The 19,447-nt window shown below is 48.0% G+C and overlaps 1 protein-coding gene across 1 annotated transcript in view; it reads left to right on the top strand.

The window, feature by feature from the left end:
• LOC100064076 (contactin-associated protein-like 4) overlaps window positions 1-19,447 on the top strand; it is a 170,170-nt gene that overhangs the window by 17,389 nt on the left and 133,334 nt on the right. Inside the window, exon 2 of the mRNA XM_023642816.2 lies at window positions 18,797-18,907. Within this exon, the coding sequence (XP_023498584.2) occupies window positions 18,797-18,907 (111 nt within the window). The remainder of the gene's footprint in view (window positions 1-18,796; window positions 18,908-19,447) is intronic.

Genomic DNA, 19,447 nt, shown 5'->3' with positions numbered 1-19,447 from the left:
AAATTCATGGATACAGGTTTAGATTTACACAGGAAAATAAAAGATACACACACTGTAGGATTCTACACATTCTGAATCCTGTTGATTTCTGAGTAAAAATGGACTTTCAAATTTTTATTGCTATCTTACTGAGAAGATCTAAGGAAAATTGTCTCAAGTAGCCTCTTCAGGTAAATTTTCACCTGTCAACTGTTTCCTCATGAAAACAATATGAAACACGTCAATAGCTGTACTTGTTTCATTTGTATAACTTTATTTAGTGAGAAATAAGAGGCCCTCTGTTTATTTAAAGGTACTCTAATTTTGCTCTGCTCTCTCTACAAACACACACCCTTTTAAAAATGACCTAATTTTCTGCTTTGTAATGGGGATGGTGTATCGTTTTGAATAAATTTAATAGTTAAGTGAAATGATTATCTTCTAGAAGCACTTTGGTGTTTGCCCAATATTCGCTTATTTGATTATATAAACTCATAGAACTTTTAGCTAAAAGACGTGCTAAAGAAAATGGGACCAAACAGCCTCGAACAGCGGTTCATTCTCAGAGTGTTTGGTCTCAGCAGTCCTTTGATCTTAGGAATCACTGAGGACCCCAGAAAGCTTTCGTCTTTGTGGGTTGTATCTGGTGGTAGCTATCAAAGGAGATGTAAAACTGGGAATGTTTTAAAATATTTGTTAACTCATCTAAAAATAACAACAGCTAACCTATTACAGGTTAACATAAGTATTTTGAAGAACACCTCTATTTTCCAAAGCAAAAGAAGAATTAGTGAGAATTCTTGAGAAGGAAGGGGAAGCCTTTGGGGGGACGACTGATCTGTGCAGTGTCTCGTCCCACGGAGCTCGGTCTTGCTCGCTCACACTCGCCCTGCAGCCCCGAGTGGTGCTGACGAGTCAGAAGCCCGCCCCACACAGTCTCGCAGCTGGAGGAGGGGTCCTCCAACGGCTCCTTCAGACTGCTGGGGACGTGCGATGCAGCTTCTGGAAAGCTCCATTCTAGATTTGTAGGAAATGAGGGAAAAGGCAAACACCATCTTAGAATTATTACTCAGCTTTGCCATCACAGGTCCCCAGAGCCTAGGGTCCCTGAGACCCACGCTGGGGAACGGCAGCTATGGGAGCCCCGGGGTGAACTGGTGACGGGGTGTCCACATGACCTTCTGGGATGGAGGGCTTTTCCCCAGCTGCTGGCTCACCGGCCTCAGCAGTCATCTCTCTTCGGGACGTCCCTTGGCTGAAGGGTGTCCCCTCACCGGGTTCCCGCCCCTTCCAGGGCTGCCCATGTCTATTACTGGTCAGCAGGAGGGCACAGAGACCTGGCCCCTCATTCAGAGTCTGGACGCCTCTGCAGGGTCGGCCCAGAGTCAGGTGCCCTGCAGGGTCAGCTGGATCCTGCTCGTCCCCAGTCCCCCTCCAGGGCCGCCCACCTGTGGACCCACAGGTGACCTCCGGGTTACCTTACCTGCAGGGGTGCCTCCTGGAAATAAACCGAAATACTTGGTAATTCATCCTGTTCAACCTTAAGAATGATCTGAGCCTACACCCCAAAGACAAGCACCCGGTCCACCTCCCCAGACACTGTGTGGTTTCAGAGCTGCAAGCTTCTTGTCTCCTTTTCGGTTGCTGATGGTAGATTTCTCTTCCAAGAAAATCAGAGAGAGTGTGTCAATGGTCTCTGGAAAACAGCCTTGTCCAGAACAGACTGATTTTAGTTGCCTTTGGGCAATCCAGCTTTTCTCTCTTGGTGAAAAATGATTAACCAGGAGGACACAACCCTCCGTCGTAGGGTGTCACCTCCAGGAGCTGTCCCGGGAAGACGCAGAGCCCAGAGTGCCATCCTCAGAGGCAGTTAGATTAACTCTGGAACCTTCTGCTGGTTCAGTGGCTACAGCAAATACTCCATTCCTGAAATGACCCGTCACCCTATTCCCACATCAGCAGTTCCTTGGCTTACGGGCATTTTAGTTATTTCCTTCAACTTCCATATTCCAGAGAGTGTTCGATATATCACAAAGATCTTTCCAAAAGGATGGAAAATAATTTCTCACATAACCTAGATTTTACTTTAAAAATATGAAAACAGAAATGACATCTCTGAAGAAATTTGATAGTGTAGTTGCTAAAAAAGAATACGTGATGTCACAGGGGAGCGTTACTCTGATTATATTGCATAATATAAACGTGTGCGACAAATCGCAGAGAAGTTCTCGTACAGGGTCCTCCTGAGGAATTTTAAAGCCATTCCTCTTCCCAACCCGGAAACGCAACGAGATCAGCCTCAGCTTTAAACATCTCGCAGATTCGCCTCTAACTGTAAATGACCACATGCAAGCTATCAGAGAAGTAAAAATGCACCACAAAATATCGCACTGATTTTCATTTTGTCTCCCTTCTTGTATACCCACTGTGGACATATTGAAATGATCTCATTACGGAAAATTCACTCTTTTGTTCTCTTTCTTAATTATTGTGGATTTTTTTTTAAATTAACCAGTTCACTGTTGTTTTAGCAGAGCATCAAAGAGTGATTATGACGACCTCCACAATAGTCACACAGTGAAAATTAGATACTTTGTCCAGGAATTCGGGGGAGGAAACTGAAGTGCTGGACAAAGCTACAGGGTAAATGACGTGGCCATTCAAGCCTTCACCAGGCACTGAATTTCCGTCAGATGCTGCTTCGGTTTCACAGATGGTGCCGTAAATAAGACTTTCTTGCTCTCGTGCAGCTGACATTGGTTCTGTCACTTTGTCGACCAGGCAAATACCAAGTGGTCTTGGCTCAGCCTGTCTTTTGGGGACAGGCTCTCGCAAAGTGGTATGACTACAGAAAAGCAATTCTTTTTTCCTTCTTTCTTTTTTGTTGAGGGAGATTGTCTCTGAACTAATGTCTGTGCCAATCTTCCTCTATTTTGTGCGTGGGTCGCTGCCACAGCGTGGCTTGAAGAGCAGTGCTTAAGTCCGCGCCTGGGATCCAAACCTGCAAACCCTGGGCCGCCAAACTGGAGCACACAAATTTAACCACTACACCACCAGACCAGGCCCCAGAAAGCAATTCTTGAACTCAATTTTCTTTTCTACAATTTCAAAGCTATCTTAGTCAATTATTTTCCTGGTTTCTTTTGAGTTTATGGAATAATTTTTACGTTTCTGTTTTATCCCCACCACAGGCTTATTAGCTATAGTGCTTTAAAGAATAGTGGCTGCTCTAAGGTTTGGAATCTACACGTTTAGATTCTTCTTTCAGTCTGCATGCAAATTATATCTCACCATTTCATGCATAGTTGTAAGAACTTAGGGCTGTGTACTTCCATTTCTCATTCCCATCCACTGTGCTATTTTTGCTATACATTTTATTGCTACATATTTATAAACCACACAATACACTGTTTCTCTTTTTGCTTTGGGCAGTCAATTACATTTAAAGCAACTAAAACAAATTAAGTATCCTTTATATTAACCCTCATTTTTACTGTTTCCAGCACTTTTCATTTCTTTGTGTAGGTCCAGATTCCCATCTCATATCATTCTTCTGCCTAAAGAACTTCCTTTAAAATTTCTTCTCATGAAGGCCTGCTTGCAGTGGATTATTCAGCTTTTTTTGATCGAAAATGTCTTTGCCTCACTTTCCTTTATGAAAGATACTATTGCTCACTATGAAACCTGGGTGGATACGTTGTTTCCTTTCAGTGTTTCAATGACACGCCCCCACGGTTTCCAGCACGTCAGCTGTGAGCGTGGCTGTGCTCTCAAGCTCGTCTCTTCCCCTGGTGTGTGAGGCATCATTTTCCTCTGCTGTCTTCAAGATTTACACTTTGTGACTTTCACCAGTTTAATTACAGTGCATCTACTAAACATAATGTTTTATTTTTTGTATTTATACTGCTTGGGTTTATCTGAGATACTTGGATCTGTGCCTTGTTCTCTGTCATTGATTGTGGAAAATTCTTGGCCATCGTCTGTTCAAATATTTGTTCCTTCCTTTTGTTTCTCTCTCCTGTGGATTCTCTAACTACACACAGATTGGAGAGTCTGATATTATCCAACAGTTCGTGAATGTTCTGCTTTTTTTTACTCTCTTTTTTCTACATTGTGTTCCAGTTTATATAATTTCTGCTGATTTATCTTCAAGCTCACTGATTCTTCCCTCTGCTCTGTTCAGCTGGCTTGTAAGCCCATTGACAGAATCCTTTACCTCTGACAGCCAGCTTTTGATCCCTAATATTTCCTTTGGACTCTGAGATTTCAGCTATGTGATTTCTGAAATTCCTCATCATTCATATATTTGTCCATCTTTTTTTCTGGATCCTTAACACATGGACTATAGTTATTTGAAGGTCTCTGATGGACTACGGTTATTTGAAAATCTCTGTTTCAGAGACCCAACATGTGGGCCATCTCTGTGCCTGCTTCTGTTGACTCTTCTTCCTCTTGACAATGGCTTACATTTTTCTTTCTGTGTGTCCTGACAATTTTAATTGAATAACAGAGCTTCCCCAGGTGGATTTCTTGGTGGTTTTCACGGGGTGGTCCCAGGATTGGCAACTACAGCATTGCCTGGGACCTCATCAGAAGTGCAAAGTCTTGGTTAAATCCCAGATCTGTCAAATTAGAAACTCTGGGGGTGGTGTCAGCAATCTGTGCCTTAAGAAGCCCTCCAGGTGATTCAGAATAAAGTGCAGATCTGCTAGATAGGGGCCTGGAGTTCCTGATCTCAAGGAAGGGGGAGGGACTTGCTGTTTATAACAGACTCTCAGCACACCCTCATCTTCAGTCTCCACTTGCCTCTGCCTCCTATGGGGCCTGGAGTCCCCCTCACTGAGCATCCAGGAGCTCTGCAGGCCCCATCAGCCATCAGCTCCTCCTTCTCTGAGCTTCTCCCCCGGGAGGGAGCGATGGCCTCCAAGAGGGTCTGGCCAGCATGTCTCTGCTTAGGAAACCATGCTACATTCACATTGTAACTTGCTAAAACCACTCTTCTGGTTTCTCTCCTCTGCCCATCTCTTTCTTTTTAAGTTTATCCTTATTTTATTAATTTGTTGCTATTTTGTGTTTCTTGGGGTACAGAAATATGCCATAGACAAAGTTTCATTCTTATGTTCTAGGATAATTCAATATATCATAAACCTATTACATTGCCAAAATTGGTATACAGAAAATTTGAAAGTTACGTTTATTTTCATACTTCACCATTTACCTTATCTCATGCATTATTATGTGTGGCATTATATAATGCAGTTTATGAGGATGAGAATAATTTGGTACTTCTTGTGAGCAATCACAGAAACAACCATCCATTGAGTATTTTGCAGCTCGAAGTATGAGTTCTGTCATTCTGATGCTTTAAGCAATGTTTGTTGGACAGTGACTCAACAATAAGCCTGTAAATATCTATACAATCAAGCCATTTCTCCAGTTTATAATTTAACAAGTCACTTTGGATAGATAAATTATTTTGAAGCCACATTTTTAGGACAAGATTAAATGATAAAATGTAATAGTAGTTGAGTTTCCAAAACTATGTTTTCTGTATCATTAGTTTTACAGATCTCCAGCTTCTTACATCCTTCACTCTAGAGTCAGCTAGTCATGTGGGGAGCGTCCTGCTGCTCAGACACCACAGGACACCCCACAGACACTGCTGTCACCCCTCCTGGACTGAATGCCATCCGATACACTGCAGGCAGGAGTGTGAGAGTGTGCATGTGTGTGTGCACATGTATGTGTGTGTGTTCATGCATGTGCACGGTAGTGAGTGTGCGTGCATAAGAGTGTGAGAGATCATGCGTGTATGTGTGCATGAGCCTGTGAGTGTATATGTCAGCATGTGTGAGTGTACGTGTGCACATGTTAGTGTGCGTGCATGTGTATTTGAGTGTGAACATGTGTGTGCATGTGTGAGTGTGTCAGCACACGTGTGTGTGTGTGTTGACAGTACCATCTTCTATGAAACCATGGCTGAGGCAGACCTGCCCCTTCCTGGATCTCTCCCCTCAGCTCCTGGTGTCTGTGGCCGCCTGTCTAGCATGTGCTCCATCCTTGAAGCCCACAGTCCACATGTGCTGCCTGTTCGGAAGCCAGGGTTCTGCTTTGCACACCGTGTGGTGTGGCTACAACTGTCCCCTCCCTGAATCAGACACTGCCACCCCTGCCCCACTGAAGGCCCCAGGTTGTGTTCGCAGCGCGTCCTGGTCTGTGTGGAGCATTGGGTCCTCCGGGGTCTGGGCCTCACCTGTGAGGCGAGCTCTGGACCCCAGCTCTACTTTGAGGAAAATATTTAAACTCCCTCTGTGTTTGCAAAATGCTGGCCTAGCTATTTCTAAAGGTTCTACTGCATAGAGTGTGCATTTGGAAATTCTATGATTTCACTCAGTTTATGAACTTCTCCCATAAAACGCCACCTGGGAAATGTTTTCTGGAGCCATGGATACTTATTGACTTCCTTTCCTTTGAGCAGCAAAAAGAGGATCTTCTAGTATAAATACTTTGTGGGGGATTGGTTCTCAACACCGACAGTTTTCCTTTATGGCTGTTCCCTGCCTCCAGTCACTGAAATCTCAACACCACACAGGCCCCGCTCGCCCCTGGCCAGGGTGGTGGGTGGCAAACACCCCCTCTAGAAAAAGTGCCTCTTCCAGAACCGTGCGATTTAGACCAATGCAAGTCAGGGAGAAAGTGTGTCCTTGATGTGTAGACATTCGGGGATTAACAAAATGGGAGCGCACAACCCACTAAATGACAGCGGTGTGCTTTACAATTCTACAAACACCCACCCACGCCCGCTCAGGCCTCAGCATGACATGTGGGGCTGAGAACTAAGCTGTAGGGCTCCTGGTCCAGTGTCAGTAAGGCATCCTGGATGTGGTCTGTGGGACCGTCACGTCCTCTCCATCCACTCCTCCTGCTAAATGTGGAGATGAGCACGGTCCATGAAGGTCACGGGGCTGTGGCCCTGGTCCCTGGGTGTTACGGATGCCCCTTCATTAGCGGGTAGAACAGAGCAGTCAAGGAGAAAGGCGGACGTCCCTCCTCCAGGGCCCAGACGCTGGGGTGTGTTCTGTGCGGTCACAGCCTGCAGAGGTTTGAACGCTTGCTTCCTCCCGGTGCCACAGCGAATGAAGCAGCTAAGTTTCAAAATGTGCCCCTGGACATATATCTACTTACGGAGAACAACCTGCAAGGTCAGGACTTATCTGCTTCCTCAGCAAAGCTATAAATACACCGACTTTGCTTTTCCATGAGTGAGTCCGCCTGGCTGCTGACGGAGAAAAGACAAAGCGTGCCTTGTTCTTGAAAAGGGTTTCTGGATATGAGAGTCCTAGATTTTCTTATGGTCACCGGGAGGCCATGTTAACTGACAGGCATTTAGGATGTGACTCTGGAGTGACGTTAGCCCTCAGTACATGGATTTTATTCTGTTATTTTTATTTTTAATATATACTCAACACTTCCTTATTCTAATTTCAATGTCCTATTCTGCTATTCTGTTATTTCAGTTTTTAATCTATATTTGGATATTATTCACAAAAATACTGAGGTGCTTTTATGGGACATGATTTATTTCATCTCAAGTAGGATTAACAGCCCATCGACACAGCTCCGTGAGGCCAGCAGGAGGTGGGGGCCGCCGGCTGAGACCTGGGCTGGACCATGAGCGCCTATCGCTGGATCCTGAGCCCTCGGCATCAGAAATGCCTGCCCTCCCATTTGGAGCTGCTCCTGCCGGAGCCGAGGCGATATTTCCAAGACTTAACTCGGCTCAAGTTACCGATTTATCCCGGCTGAAATGAAGCAGATTTAAACTAGCTTCTTCATCAATTTGCTAACAGAAAAGAACGTGTTCTTCGTTTATTGATTAAGCAAATGTGTGTAGTGCTGACTGGCTATCTATTCTGATGGGCTTTTTTCCATCACATAATCTTTTTTTCTCTAAAATGCCCGTTTCAGACATCTAGTCCATTGAGGTTGGGTTATTAATTGTAGGAGCCCAGAGACCTCAGAGAGGGAGTGACTGTCTCCTCCTTGACTCAGGGGCCAGTGGGAGCCACACCCGGGACCTCTACCCACAGAAAAGTGCATGAGTCACGAAGTCACAGCCCAAGGGGGTTTCACAAACGGTGCTGGGGTCACAAACGGTGCTGGGGGAGCCCCACCATGTCGAGACTCAAGCACTCGCTGCAGCTGAGCCCACAGGGACCAGCAGTAGTTTCTGTCACCATAGGAAGGTTTCCTGTTTAGGGTCCTATATACGGGAGTCACAGGATTTGTTCTCCGTCACATATGGCTGCTGCTGCTTCTATGCCACCACGTCTAAGTTCATTTTGGAAATTTCTATGTGGTTTCCATTGCCTAACTGCTCCCAAGCTTATGTATCTGTTCTAAGGCGCTGAGCCTGTGGGCTGTTTCCATTTTGGGGGTGTCATGAATAACATTGTCGCGGATGTTCTTACGTGTCTTTTCGTGGACCTGGAGGATGTTTTCTGTTGAGAAGGTATCCAACAGCGGGCTTGTGAGATGGTGGTTCCAGCCCAACGGGTTTGCAGAGCGCCCGTCTCACCAGCCCACCTGCAATGCCGCTTCACGCCCTTGCTGATGCTTTAGTTTTGGAGGTTATTTTGCAGGTGTGGTGTGGTCCGACTCTCGGTAAGTGTCTTCAGGTTTTCATACCTGTTCGACTTGTACTAGGGCACATTTTGGGTCAAGGGCACATTTCGGGTCAAGGGCACCTGTCATTCTTTATTCCCACCAGCTGAGAGGTGGCTCTCTTTAACACACTCACACATGACGGAGAGAGGCAGGAAGCACACTCTGTTTTGCAATAAAATGCTCACTTTTTATCCAATTTAGAAAATATATTCTTGAATTTATGTGTGTTTTTTATACCTTTAGTTCTTTTCCACACATGCCCGAGTGAATGGGTCGACCGTGGGACAATCCCTACCTTCAAGAGCTTCCATTTTAAAGTACTCACATTGGACGACCTTCTTAAATAGCACATTTTTAAAAATTTCATTGAAAAATTCAGAAAACATCTGATTTTTAATTTAATGCAGTAGTTTTCCTGAGGTTGGAGATCATTTTTATGGACTCAGAGAAAAATATACCTCATTTCAAGAAGATTCAATTTTTTATTCCTTCAAAATAAAGCCTCCACAATGTTTTAAGAACATAATTCAGAAATTCTGAAATTGGACTCTTTAAGAAAATCTTTTTTAATCTTACACTTCATAGTTCATTATCTGGATTATTTGATAAGCTTTTTTATAACTAATCTGATTCCACTCCCTAGTTCTTGCTCAGGAAAACCACGGTTGGGAAAGGAACTGACTCCAGATGTGTGCAGAGCAAATGTGTGGTGACAGAGGACGTGGCTCCACTAGACGCGGACCCACTGTAACTACACACACGCACATCTGCACGCGTGTATACATACATGCATACATGTATGACGGCATATGTACAGACACGCAATTAAGTGGCACCAAGCATAGAAACCTACTGTCAGCTCCCTGGGGAACTGCGGGAGCCTCGCAGTGCTGAGATCAAGTGTCCAAGTGCGCGAGCGTTACATCCTGACCATGGTCCAGGGTGCCCCGCAGCCATGCCCACCACAGTGGGAGAGGCCCCACTGAACTCCCCACCCTGAAACTCCTCACCTGCACCTCAGCAATCTCTCTTCAGAAGGTTCTGTTATTGTCACTAATTTCTGCTTCCTCCGATGTTTGTGATTCTTTGCAAACTTTATTTCCAAATATTGTTTTACTGAGATGTCACCAAGTGCTTCCATTTTTTCAGAGCCTGTTACCATCCTTAAACTCCTTAAACTGCTAGATCTGCCATCAAAAACAGTGGGCTTGTTGGGGTTGGACTGGTGGCGTAGTGGTTAAGTTCGTGCACTCTGCTTCAGCAGCCCAGGGTTCGTGGATTCGGATCCTGGGTACAGACCTACCACACCGCTCATCAAGCCATGCTGAAGCAGCGTCCCACGTACAAAATAGAGGAGGACTGGCACACATGGCTCAGTGGCAATCTCCTCAAGCAACAAGAGGAAGATTGGCAAAGGAGGTTAGTTCAGGGCCAATCTTCCTCACCAAACCCCCCCCCCCCCAAAAAACAGTGGGTTTGTCTTCACTTATCTAAATTCTTTCTATTTATTATCTCTGACATGTCTTGTTTATTCCTATATTTCTTGGATTTTGTTATAAACAGATATTGTTTTTTCCATGATATTTTCAGGTGTTTGCATGCATATTGGAAAGCCATTCATTTTTTATATTAATTTTGTAGTTTTCTGTCTAAATGAATAACTTTAGTGCTTATCATAACTTTCGAGTTTGAACACTCAGATTTTTTTATCAGTAGGTTCGGATATTCCAGTTTCCCTGACGTCCTTAGAAGAAGAGCAAACAGTCACGGTGTCACTGACATTCCTGCTTGGCCTCTTCCTTTAATCAGATCATTTCTAGTGTTTTCTCACTACGATGATGCTAGTGTTGGTCTGAGAGAAACATGTGCAATGACACTGATGCCCAAATGGACGCATCCTCTTAACCACGTTATGAAGTGTCTGTATATTCCTAACTTGCGAAGATCATTTAAAAAGCCAGGAAAAGATATTAAATGTCATCAAAAGCCTTTTCAACTTCTCTGAATGTAATTTCCACTAAAATCTATTAAGGAAGTTACTCATTTCAAAAAAGAAAAAACCCACCAGTCTTCCATCCTTAGCATGAAAGCCACGTAGTTCTGGTATATATTACATTTAATTTACCACTGAATTACTTTTGCTAATATTTCACTTAGATTTTTCACGGTTATTTATGAGTGAAATGGCCTGTCCCTTTCCTTCTAATTTGCCACCGTTATCGGCTTGGGAATCAAACGCCACTTCAGCCGGATCGCTCAAGGCTTTGGATGCATTCCGTGGCCTTTCTGGTGGCGTTGCAGGCTTTTAATGTCGTAAAACCCCAGAGAAGGAAGGATGTGAGCAGAGAGGCGTGTGGGGCTCCCTTACCGCTTCTTCCCTCCTTGAGGGGACAAGGCCGAGACAGGGGACCCCGAGCGTGGCATCATCGCCAGGCTGACTGGTCTCCTGCCTCCCGCCGCATAATCCCCCGAGAGCGGCGCTCCATCCCGTCTACGCGGTCCCTACAGTTCTTGAGAGGCGCTCCCTGCCGCCTCGCCTCCCTGAGGTCTTTGCAGACGAAGCATATAGTGTGAGAAAGGACCCTGGGGGTGAGAGCAGGAATGGGGGTCCGCGTGGACGGCAGCTGGAGGCACCGCCTCGGCGGGCAGGTCTGGGCACCACAGGCTCAGGGGGTCTCGCCCTCACCACGCTCCGGCGAGCAGTCGCTGCGGAGCCACGTGTGACTCCAGAGGGACATACCCCTCCCAGGGGCCAGTGCCTCCCACGGAGCACAGCTCGCAGCAGGGCTGGGCCGGGGTCTGTAACAATCACTCGCCCATTCCTCCGCTGAGCTCTCCGCGCAAATCCTCCAGCTCGATTGCGACAATAAAGGCGTTTTACTAACACGAGTAACCTGAGCTGGCCCCAGACTCACGGAGGGTCCGCTGAGAAGGTCCCCAGCTCTGCGCTCCTCCCACCAAGTGGAAGAGTCTACTGAGAGCTCCTGAATCTGGATGAACTTGGGACTTGCTCCTGCCCCACAGACTGTGCCCATCTGGGCCTCCCCTGCCTCCCCCGGTCATCCCGCCACCACCAGCCGCAAGCCGGGCAGCCTGCGAGTGGGAGAGCCAGCGGGAGCCGCCCAGGGAACCTGGGTCGGAGCCCAGCCAAGACACTTGGTGAGGACGCGCGCGTGTGGTCACGGCCTCTGAGCTGCGGGTGGGATGCAGCTACAGACAAAGAGGCCTCGGCTGAGGGCCTGGTGGTGGGACGGGCCCATCATCACCCGGACGGAAGGGGACAGCACTGCTCGCAGGACGCTGCCCAGAGACTTGGTTTGGGCATTTTCTGAGTTGCGTCATCCGAACCCTTACGCCCTCTCAGAGGATGTATCTCCCCGGATCTGTGGCGCCGTCCTGGTACTCCATCCCGGTTCCGCGCTTTTCCCCAGCGTTCGGGGTCCCTCGTTTTGTGCAGGGTCTAGTTGGGGTGGCCGTCTGCAGCCCGTGGGGAGGATTCGACGACCTCATCCCAGCCCGGCAGGAGAGCTCGGCGATGGGCCTGCAGTCATGACTCTCTTCACCAGCTGTGCTCTAATTAAAGAGAAACGCGTGTGGCGCGTGTAGTAATGTAACGATAAGATTAATGAAGTGTGTTTGCCTCGTCTCCCGAGGCAGAGTCTCAGGAAGGCTTTGGTTCCTGGAAGGTGTTCCCAGGGGTGGGGGCACCGGGTGAAGATGGGGAGGCAGAAGCCTTGCCGGGCTGTGCTGTTGAGTTGCGGCCCCCTGGGCCCTGCGTCTAGGTCCCCTGCACCCGCTGTCGAGCGTGTCCCCCTGCCTCCCCGCACCGTCTCCCACACAGCAGCAGGGAGCCAGTGACGGGCGAGTTCTCTGGGCGGCCCAATGGACTCCCCACCTCTGGGCTGTGGTCCTGCCTGTGTCCGCCCGCTAGCCGGAGAAGCTGTCCCTGCCTCTGTGGCTGAGCCCTCGGGTCCTCACCACTGGAGACACAGTCATCTCCACTGACTCAAGGGGCCAGCTCTGCATTGTGGGCTCTGGAGAGAGGACAGCTGACTGCTCTGCCCCCTCACTGGCCATGCTGCATCTCCTCCTCGATCACTGCTGACCACCCCCTGTGGGCGCAGGACCTCTGCAGGGAGCCTGGGCCAGCGCTGCAGTGTCACCAACCCCCGTCACCATCCACCCTGTGCCAGTCCTTCCAGGCCCACCCACCCCAGTTTCCTGGATCCCGATGGTTTGCGTTCACTGGGTTTGAGCTGTTTTCTGCATTTCTGTCTGGCGTTGTACCAAGACCTGACCCTCTGGCCCTGGGCATTACTCTGCAAGTACTGGGAGGAGGGCCGATTTGAGGAGGACCATGTGCACACAAGGTGGGGAGGCCTGGCCTGACCTCTGGCCTCCAGGTAAGGGGAGCTCTGCTCTCTGTGGGGGGGGGGGGTGGGCAGGACTGCCCCTTCAGGTCCAGAGGGCCCGGGATTCCAGGAGCACTTGCCCAAATGACCCTGCCCAGGTTCCAGACACCCTCACTGCCTCTGGGGCCTAACTGTGGTGTGGAGGGCCACGAGGGCCCACGCTACCACCCCGTAGCTCAGCCACACGCTGGCTGTGCCGAGGAAGCTGCCACAGCCATCCATCCTCCACGGTGGGCCCCTGTGGACGCCATGTTTCGTCTTCATGGCTCCAGAGCTGCCTTCCTCAGTCTTCCACCACGCCACCCCTCAGCTGCCCAGGCACGCCACCACCAGGAAACTGAGGCTGCCCTCCCCCTGCCTCCACCAAGTGCTGCTGAGACTGGCTAGGCAGCGAGCCGAAGGGGCGAACAGAACTAGTAGACAGAACACAATCTACATTATTCAATGGCACAGGGGACCATCAGCCTCAATGGCTGAGGTGAGGTCCCTCGGATCGCCACATATTTTTTTGCGGGTAAAGAATCTCAAGCAAGTACGATAGCGGGAACTCATGCCTGCAAGGACACACAAGCCCAAGTCCAAAGGTTCCATTCTTCATCCCCCTGAGGCACACCAGCCCAATCCCAGGTCATTCCCTTGGGGAGTATCTTAAGAACAATCAGCAAGGTATGCAGGCAGCGGTCCATTCCTGCAAGGGCCCGACGTTCCTAAACCCCCTGCCTTCATGCCTGTTAACGTGTTCCCCTCCGACCTGAGAGTCCAAACCACAAGCAATCTGGTATAATGATTATGAGACTCAGCAGATCACACATCCCCCCAGTCACCCAGTTGGAATTTATTTTCCCTAGGCTTAAAGCTTAGCAAGATGCTGCTATGATCTCCTGCAGCAACCAAGATTCTTCATAATTAGGATGCTGGGTGTGGCAGGTGGTCACCACCTCACCTTCCAGGAGCCACGGGCCCGTTAGCCCCTGAGCAGAGTGCCCACCTGCACAGTCCCTTCCTGGGACTCTGCTGTCAGTGCTTCACCCCGGAATCTGGGCTGAGACGATGCTGTCTGGAGAGGTGACCCTGGGGAGCGAGGGCAAGAACAGAGCCAGACAGAGGTAGCAAAGGCTGGTAGATTGTGTGCTGCAGTCAAGGACGTCCCAGCTCTGGGCCCGGGCTCCACCCCCCTGGACCTGCTGAGAAGCAAGAAGAATGACCCTCAGAATTCTCCCCCATCCACCCCGACCTACAGCACCGGTGGGGGTGACAGAGAGGCCCCAACGCCCCCTGCACTTCAGGGATGCATGGTTCCATGTGAGTCAGCTGTTGCCACCATGATGCAAAGTAACAGCCTGCCCTAGTGCAGCATCTTAGATAGCAGACATTTATTGTCACTCCTTGGGGGAGAGAGGGCAGCGGGGGTGGGGACAGGCTGTGTGTAGGGTGGAGCAGGCAGAATCCTGGAAACCCCAGTGAGGACCTGGAGGAGAGCACGCGGGGGACGCCTGGCCTGGTCAGTGCAGCGTCAGAAGGAATGGCTGTGCGGGCACCACGGGGACATCTCCTGGACAGACGCGGGCCCTGCACGGGTTCAGCAGAGCTGGGAGGTCACTGTGAGGGTGTTACTGCCTCGGCTGTTGTGTTGAAAATTGAGAAGGTCAGAGACAGGTACTGTCTGCATCTAAATGAAGAGGGTGTGGAAGTAACTTCAGAGCCAGCCCCACGACCACGGCCCCTGTTAACACAGCTAATAGCTGGATTAGTTGAGGCTGCACATTCCTCTCCTCATTATTTCTACTTAGAAAATGCAACGGCCAGACTTTGCCTGCCTTCCGTTCACCCTATCTCCTCCTTCGGATCACTCACTCAGACCTCGTCCTGGGTTCTTTTGTGAGGATTTTCTACCTATCTGCACAGCAGTCATAATGAAAATAATGCGTTTTGATAGTATTTTTAATATTTATTCTCTCTGCCTATTAAAGAGGAATCTCAATATGCCTTATCTTTTTCATATTAAGCCCTGTGTATATAAAACTTGAACTTGGGGTGGTTTTTTAAGTCCATTTGAAAAATCACCTTGCAATTCTACTAAAATAACGTGATAGCACATATTCATATGTAATGTGATTGGTTTTGAATGGAAGCTGTTCTACAAAGAAGCTGGAGGACGGCTGGTTGTTCTGGGTTGTGTAAGAATGTGGTCGTATAATAGGTTTTGAAACCAACCTATGATAGTCGCCTTTGACAGATGACAGCTTATGTGCAGGTGTACGAAGAGACGAGGAGCCACGGCGACACTTGCCTCATCTCACTTTCTCTTGAGGGAAATTTGCAGAATTTTCTGCCTATTAGCTTCCATCTTCCGTACAATAAGCCCAGGCAGACAGAATATACAACAGGGAGACGGATTTCTAGTCTGGGATGACTGCGAAGAACTGGCTCCTCTCATGCCGGTTTTTGTTGTCAGTGTGTTTGTTTCTGTCCTCTCTTAAGACTCTGCTGGTCTTTACGGAAGGTGCAAAGTGGAATAATTCACCATCCCACGCCCAACAGACGTACGCTTTAGTGATGGGCGAGGACTGCATCCTTGACCTTTATTTCACATTTCTGGAAGCTGCTCATTTTTCTCCTTCCTCTAGAAGACTCAGGGACCAGGTTTCACCCACCCCTTCCCTCTGCTTCTCCATTGTCGCCCTGCCTACGTGGGGCTTACGGACGTCTGTGTTGGTGTCATTGAATTTAAAGAGCGATGTGGGGAGAAGAAGCATCGTTCACAGTGCTGAGTCCTCCTGTTTGTAACAGTCAGGGTTCAACAAGAGAAGCAGAACCAGTAGAAAGTGATCGTTAAGGGACTTGTGCAAGGAATCAGCTTACATGACTGTGGGGACCGGACGGGCAAGTCCAGGATGGGCAGGCTGGAGCTCTGGGCACAGGCTGGAGCCACTCTGCACAGGTGGCATTTCTTCTTCCTCAGAGAAGTCTCACTGCTGCTCTTAAGGCCTTTGAACTGGTTGGACCCGAGCCGCCCAGACTGTCCAGCAGAATCGCCCTCACAAGTCAGCTGATGTTGACTTTGATCCTGTCTGTAAACACCTTCATGGCAACACCTGGATCAGTGTTTGATGTAATAGCTGTCACCATATTCTAGTCAAGTCAACACACAAAACTAACCATCACTGTTCACCGTTTGTCAACTTGGCGCCCATTCGCATCTCCTTAAACCAACTCAATCTCCTAATAAAGACAGTAACAAAGGCACACTTTCACCTAATGTGACACAACTATCCTTTGTGTAGCCACAAAGATGTTAACCCTTCCGCCAGAAGAGGACACAGAGTCCTCAGTGATGTTCACTCTTCTCCTTTGATGCCCTGCAATTTAAATAGTAAGATCTAAAATTGACTGCTATGAACACATCTACCTTAGATGACAATGGAATAAGAAGGGGAGGAAAACAAATATGTTAGCTCAATTTATTATCTACCTATCGCCTATCTATCTATATCCATCAGTCTATGTACACACACACAGACAGACATTGATGACAAAATAAGGAACAAACACTCATGATGATTACAGTCACTGTAACTAGGTCACCTGGCCATGGCTGGCACTCTAACCAGACTCTTCCACCTCCCAGTCTGTGTTCCCTTTGCCCCAGCAAGCACCTCAGCTAACTGTGGTCTTTGCTTGATGGGGTGACCCAAACCTTCATTCCTGAAGGCTCTGGGTCATTGTTAGTCCTGCCTGGATTGGATTGTAGTTTTCCATTGACCTTAACCACAGGGCATGGTGATACTATGAGATGCCCTAAGGATCTCCTGTGTTCCAGACATGCTCTTCCTTACTCCACTGTGGAGGAGCAGTCGGATTTCCCCTTGGTAGTCAGGATCAGCCACCCAGCCAGTGCTGTAACTCTCTTCTTCACCTATTGATCCAGAGGCATGAGGAGCCCAAAGTGGCCAGGAGGTTGTCTCCAGTTCCAGTTCAATGGACTCATTGTCGTGTCTCCTGGTGGAAGCCTTCCTCCCTCTGGAACTAAGACTTCTAGACTAACAGAGTATAAGTTGCAGGAACAGAAGAAAAAGATGGGCTGGTGAGTTGCTAGTGAACCACAGCCATTTCTACCCCTTGATTCTGGACCTGCGGATCCTGGCTGTGGGAGAAACAGCACCATATACTAGATGCTGACTCAGAGCATGAACCGCCTCCTGGAGAAGCTTGCTCCAGCCCTGAAAGGTCTTGCCACCCAGCTAGTACTATAACTGAGTCTTCAAAAGGTCATTCCACCATTCTATCAAGCTGGCTGATTCAGGAGGGTGAGGAACATGGTGAGACCAGTGAATTCCATGAGCGTGGGCCCACTGCCACACTTCTTTTGCTGTGAAGTGAGTCCCTTGATTAGAAGCAATGCTGTGTGGAAAACTATGTGGTGGACAAGCCATTCTGGAAGCCCATGGATGATAGTTTTTGTGAAGTATTGTGTCCATGGAAGGCAAATCTTTATCCAGAATCTGTTCCAGGAAGGACAGAATGCTGTCCTTCCATGATGGAAGCCCCCCAGTGTAATAGACCAGCCACCAGGTAGCTGCCTGATCTCCAGGGAGGGGTACCATAGTGGGGACTCAGTGTTCGTCTCTTGGCAGATTGGGCACCCAGCAGTGGCCATAGCCAAGTTAGCCTTGGCGAGTAGAAGTGCGTGTTGCTGAGCCCATGGTGTGCTTCTCGAAGTTCTGCCCACTGGGAGGACTTCCCTTCATCACATCCTTCGGGGATGTCCCAGAGAGGCACTATTCGCTCCAACTGTCCACCCTCAGGTGGTGCCTGCATATCCTGCAGAACCACCCGTCAACCAGGCTGAGTCTTCTCTTCCTCTGACGACTGATCACAGAGAACTCCCCATGAGGCCATCGTGCAGGGTGGGAGAGAGGAGTGTAGCAGGAATGGGGGCCATGGGCATTTGGGCCACTTCTTCATGTGACTTTACTTGAACCCTCAGGACCCACTTGAGCCTGACCTCATACATTGCACTTCCATTGATGATGGAGTGCTGCTGGCACACCCAACTTTGTGGGTTGGTGGGTCAGGTAATACCCAGTTCATAATGGGCAGCCCAGGCTGTATGGTAACTTGGTGGCCTGTGGTCAAGCGTTCAGTCTCTTCTAACGCCCAGTAGCAGGCCGACTTGATGAATCAAAAAGATGAGCACACTGTTCACGAGTATGGCATATCTCTCCACTTACATATGTAAGGTCTTATGTTAGGTCCATCACTAAAGTTTTATAATTTTCTCCACTACGTCTTAAACATCTTTTCAGAAACATTCTCAGGCATCTTATATTTTTCTTGTTATTATAAATGGCTATTTTTCTTTTTTTACTATAGTTAACCATTTGGCATATAGAAACATGATCCATGCTGGTATATTGATTATATACCCTGCCTCTTTGTGACATCTTATCATTTCTGATAAATTGACTGTGTTATTGGTTTTGCACTTTCCTTTGTCTATGAATTGTGACAATTCTCTGTCACCCTCCTGTTTCTTAGACACCTCACTCCCTTTCCTGTCTTGTTGTGCTGTCTGGGACAGTGGGAGCTGTCACAGTGGACATCCTGTAGTTTTCTAATGCTTCTGACCTTCCCCATTAACACTGGGTTTGCTCTGGGGTTTGTAACATTCTAGGTTACGATTTCCCAAAGGGCTATAACAAGTGTGTTAACCCGAATTCTTGGTTTTCCTCCGACAGATAACTGTGACAAGCCACTCGTGTCTGCCCTGCCCCCATCATCCTTCAGCAGCTCCTCGGAGCTGTCCAGCAGCCACAGTCCTGGGTTCGCAAGACTTAACCGAAGAGACGGTAAGTCAACTTCCTACCTTGCATTGATCTGTGGTGGGCTCCTTGATTTTCAACAATTCTTGTATTTCTTTTGATAAAACATTACAAGTGAATTATCTATTGCACAGAAAATAAAATTCCAAACAAATATTTAAATAGATTTACAGGCATGCTTCCATGTGACATTTCTGGTGTGTGGATATCGTCTGTTGATCGCCAAGAATGGCAAAGCTGGTTTCTCTCTTGCACGTTGGGGCCATGGAGGGCATGATAGCTGAAATGGCTGTGAACTACACTCATGTACAATCATTTCACCATGAAAACATTTAAACACCTTTGAATTTACCAAGTTATTTATCTAGGAAAATATTTTTTTCTACAACAAATATTCAGTTTTATGGGTACCTTAGCCCTGATTATTTAATGATTCATCTGCTTCAAGTTGAACAAAGAAATTGGAAGGTGTATAAGCTTCTTGTTGCTGCTGTAACAGATCCCACTCAAACCTCAGCAGCTAAAACAGCACAAATTTACTGTGTTACAGTTCCGAAGGCCAAAGGA

Source organism: Equus caballus, chromosome 6 (genome assembly GCF_041296265.1).
Source record: "Equus caballus isolate H_3958 breed thoroughbred chromosome 6, TB-T2T, whole genome shotgun sequence".
NCBI lineage: Eukaryota > Metazoa > Chordata > Mammalia > Perissodactyla > Equidae > Equus > Equus caballus.
The sequence above is the reverse complement of the archived record's forward strand: the minus strand, read 5'-3'. Positions and strand labels throughout refer to the sequence as shown.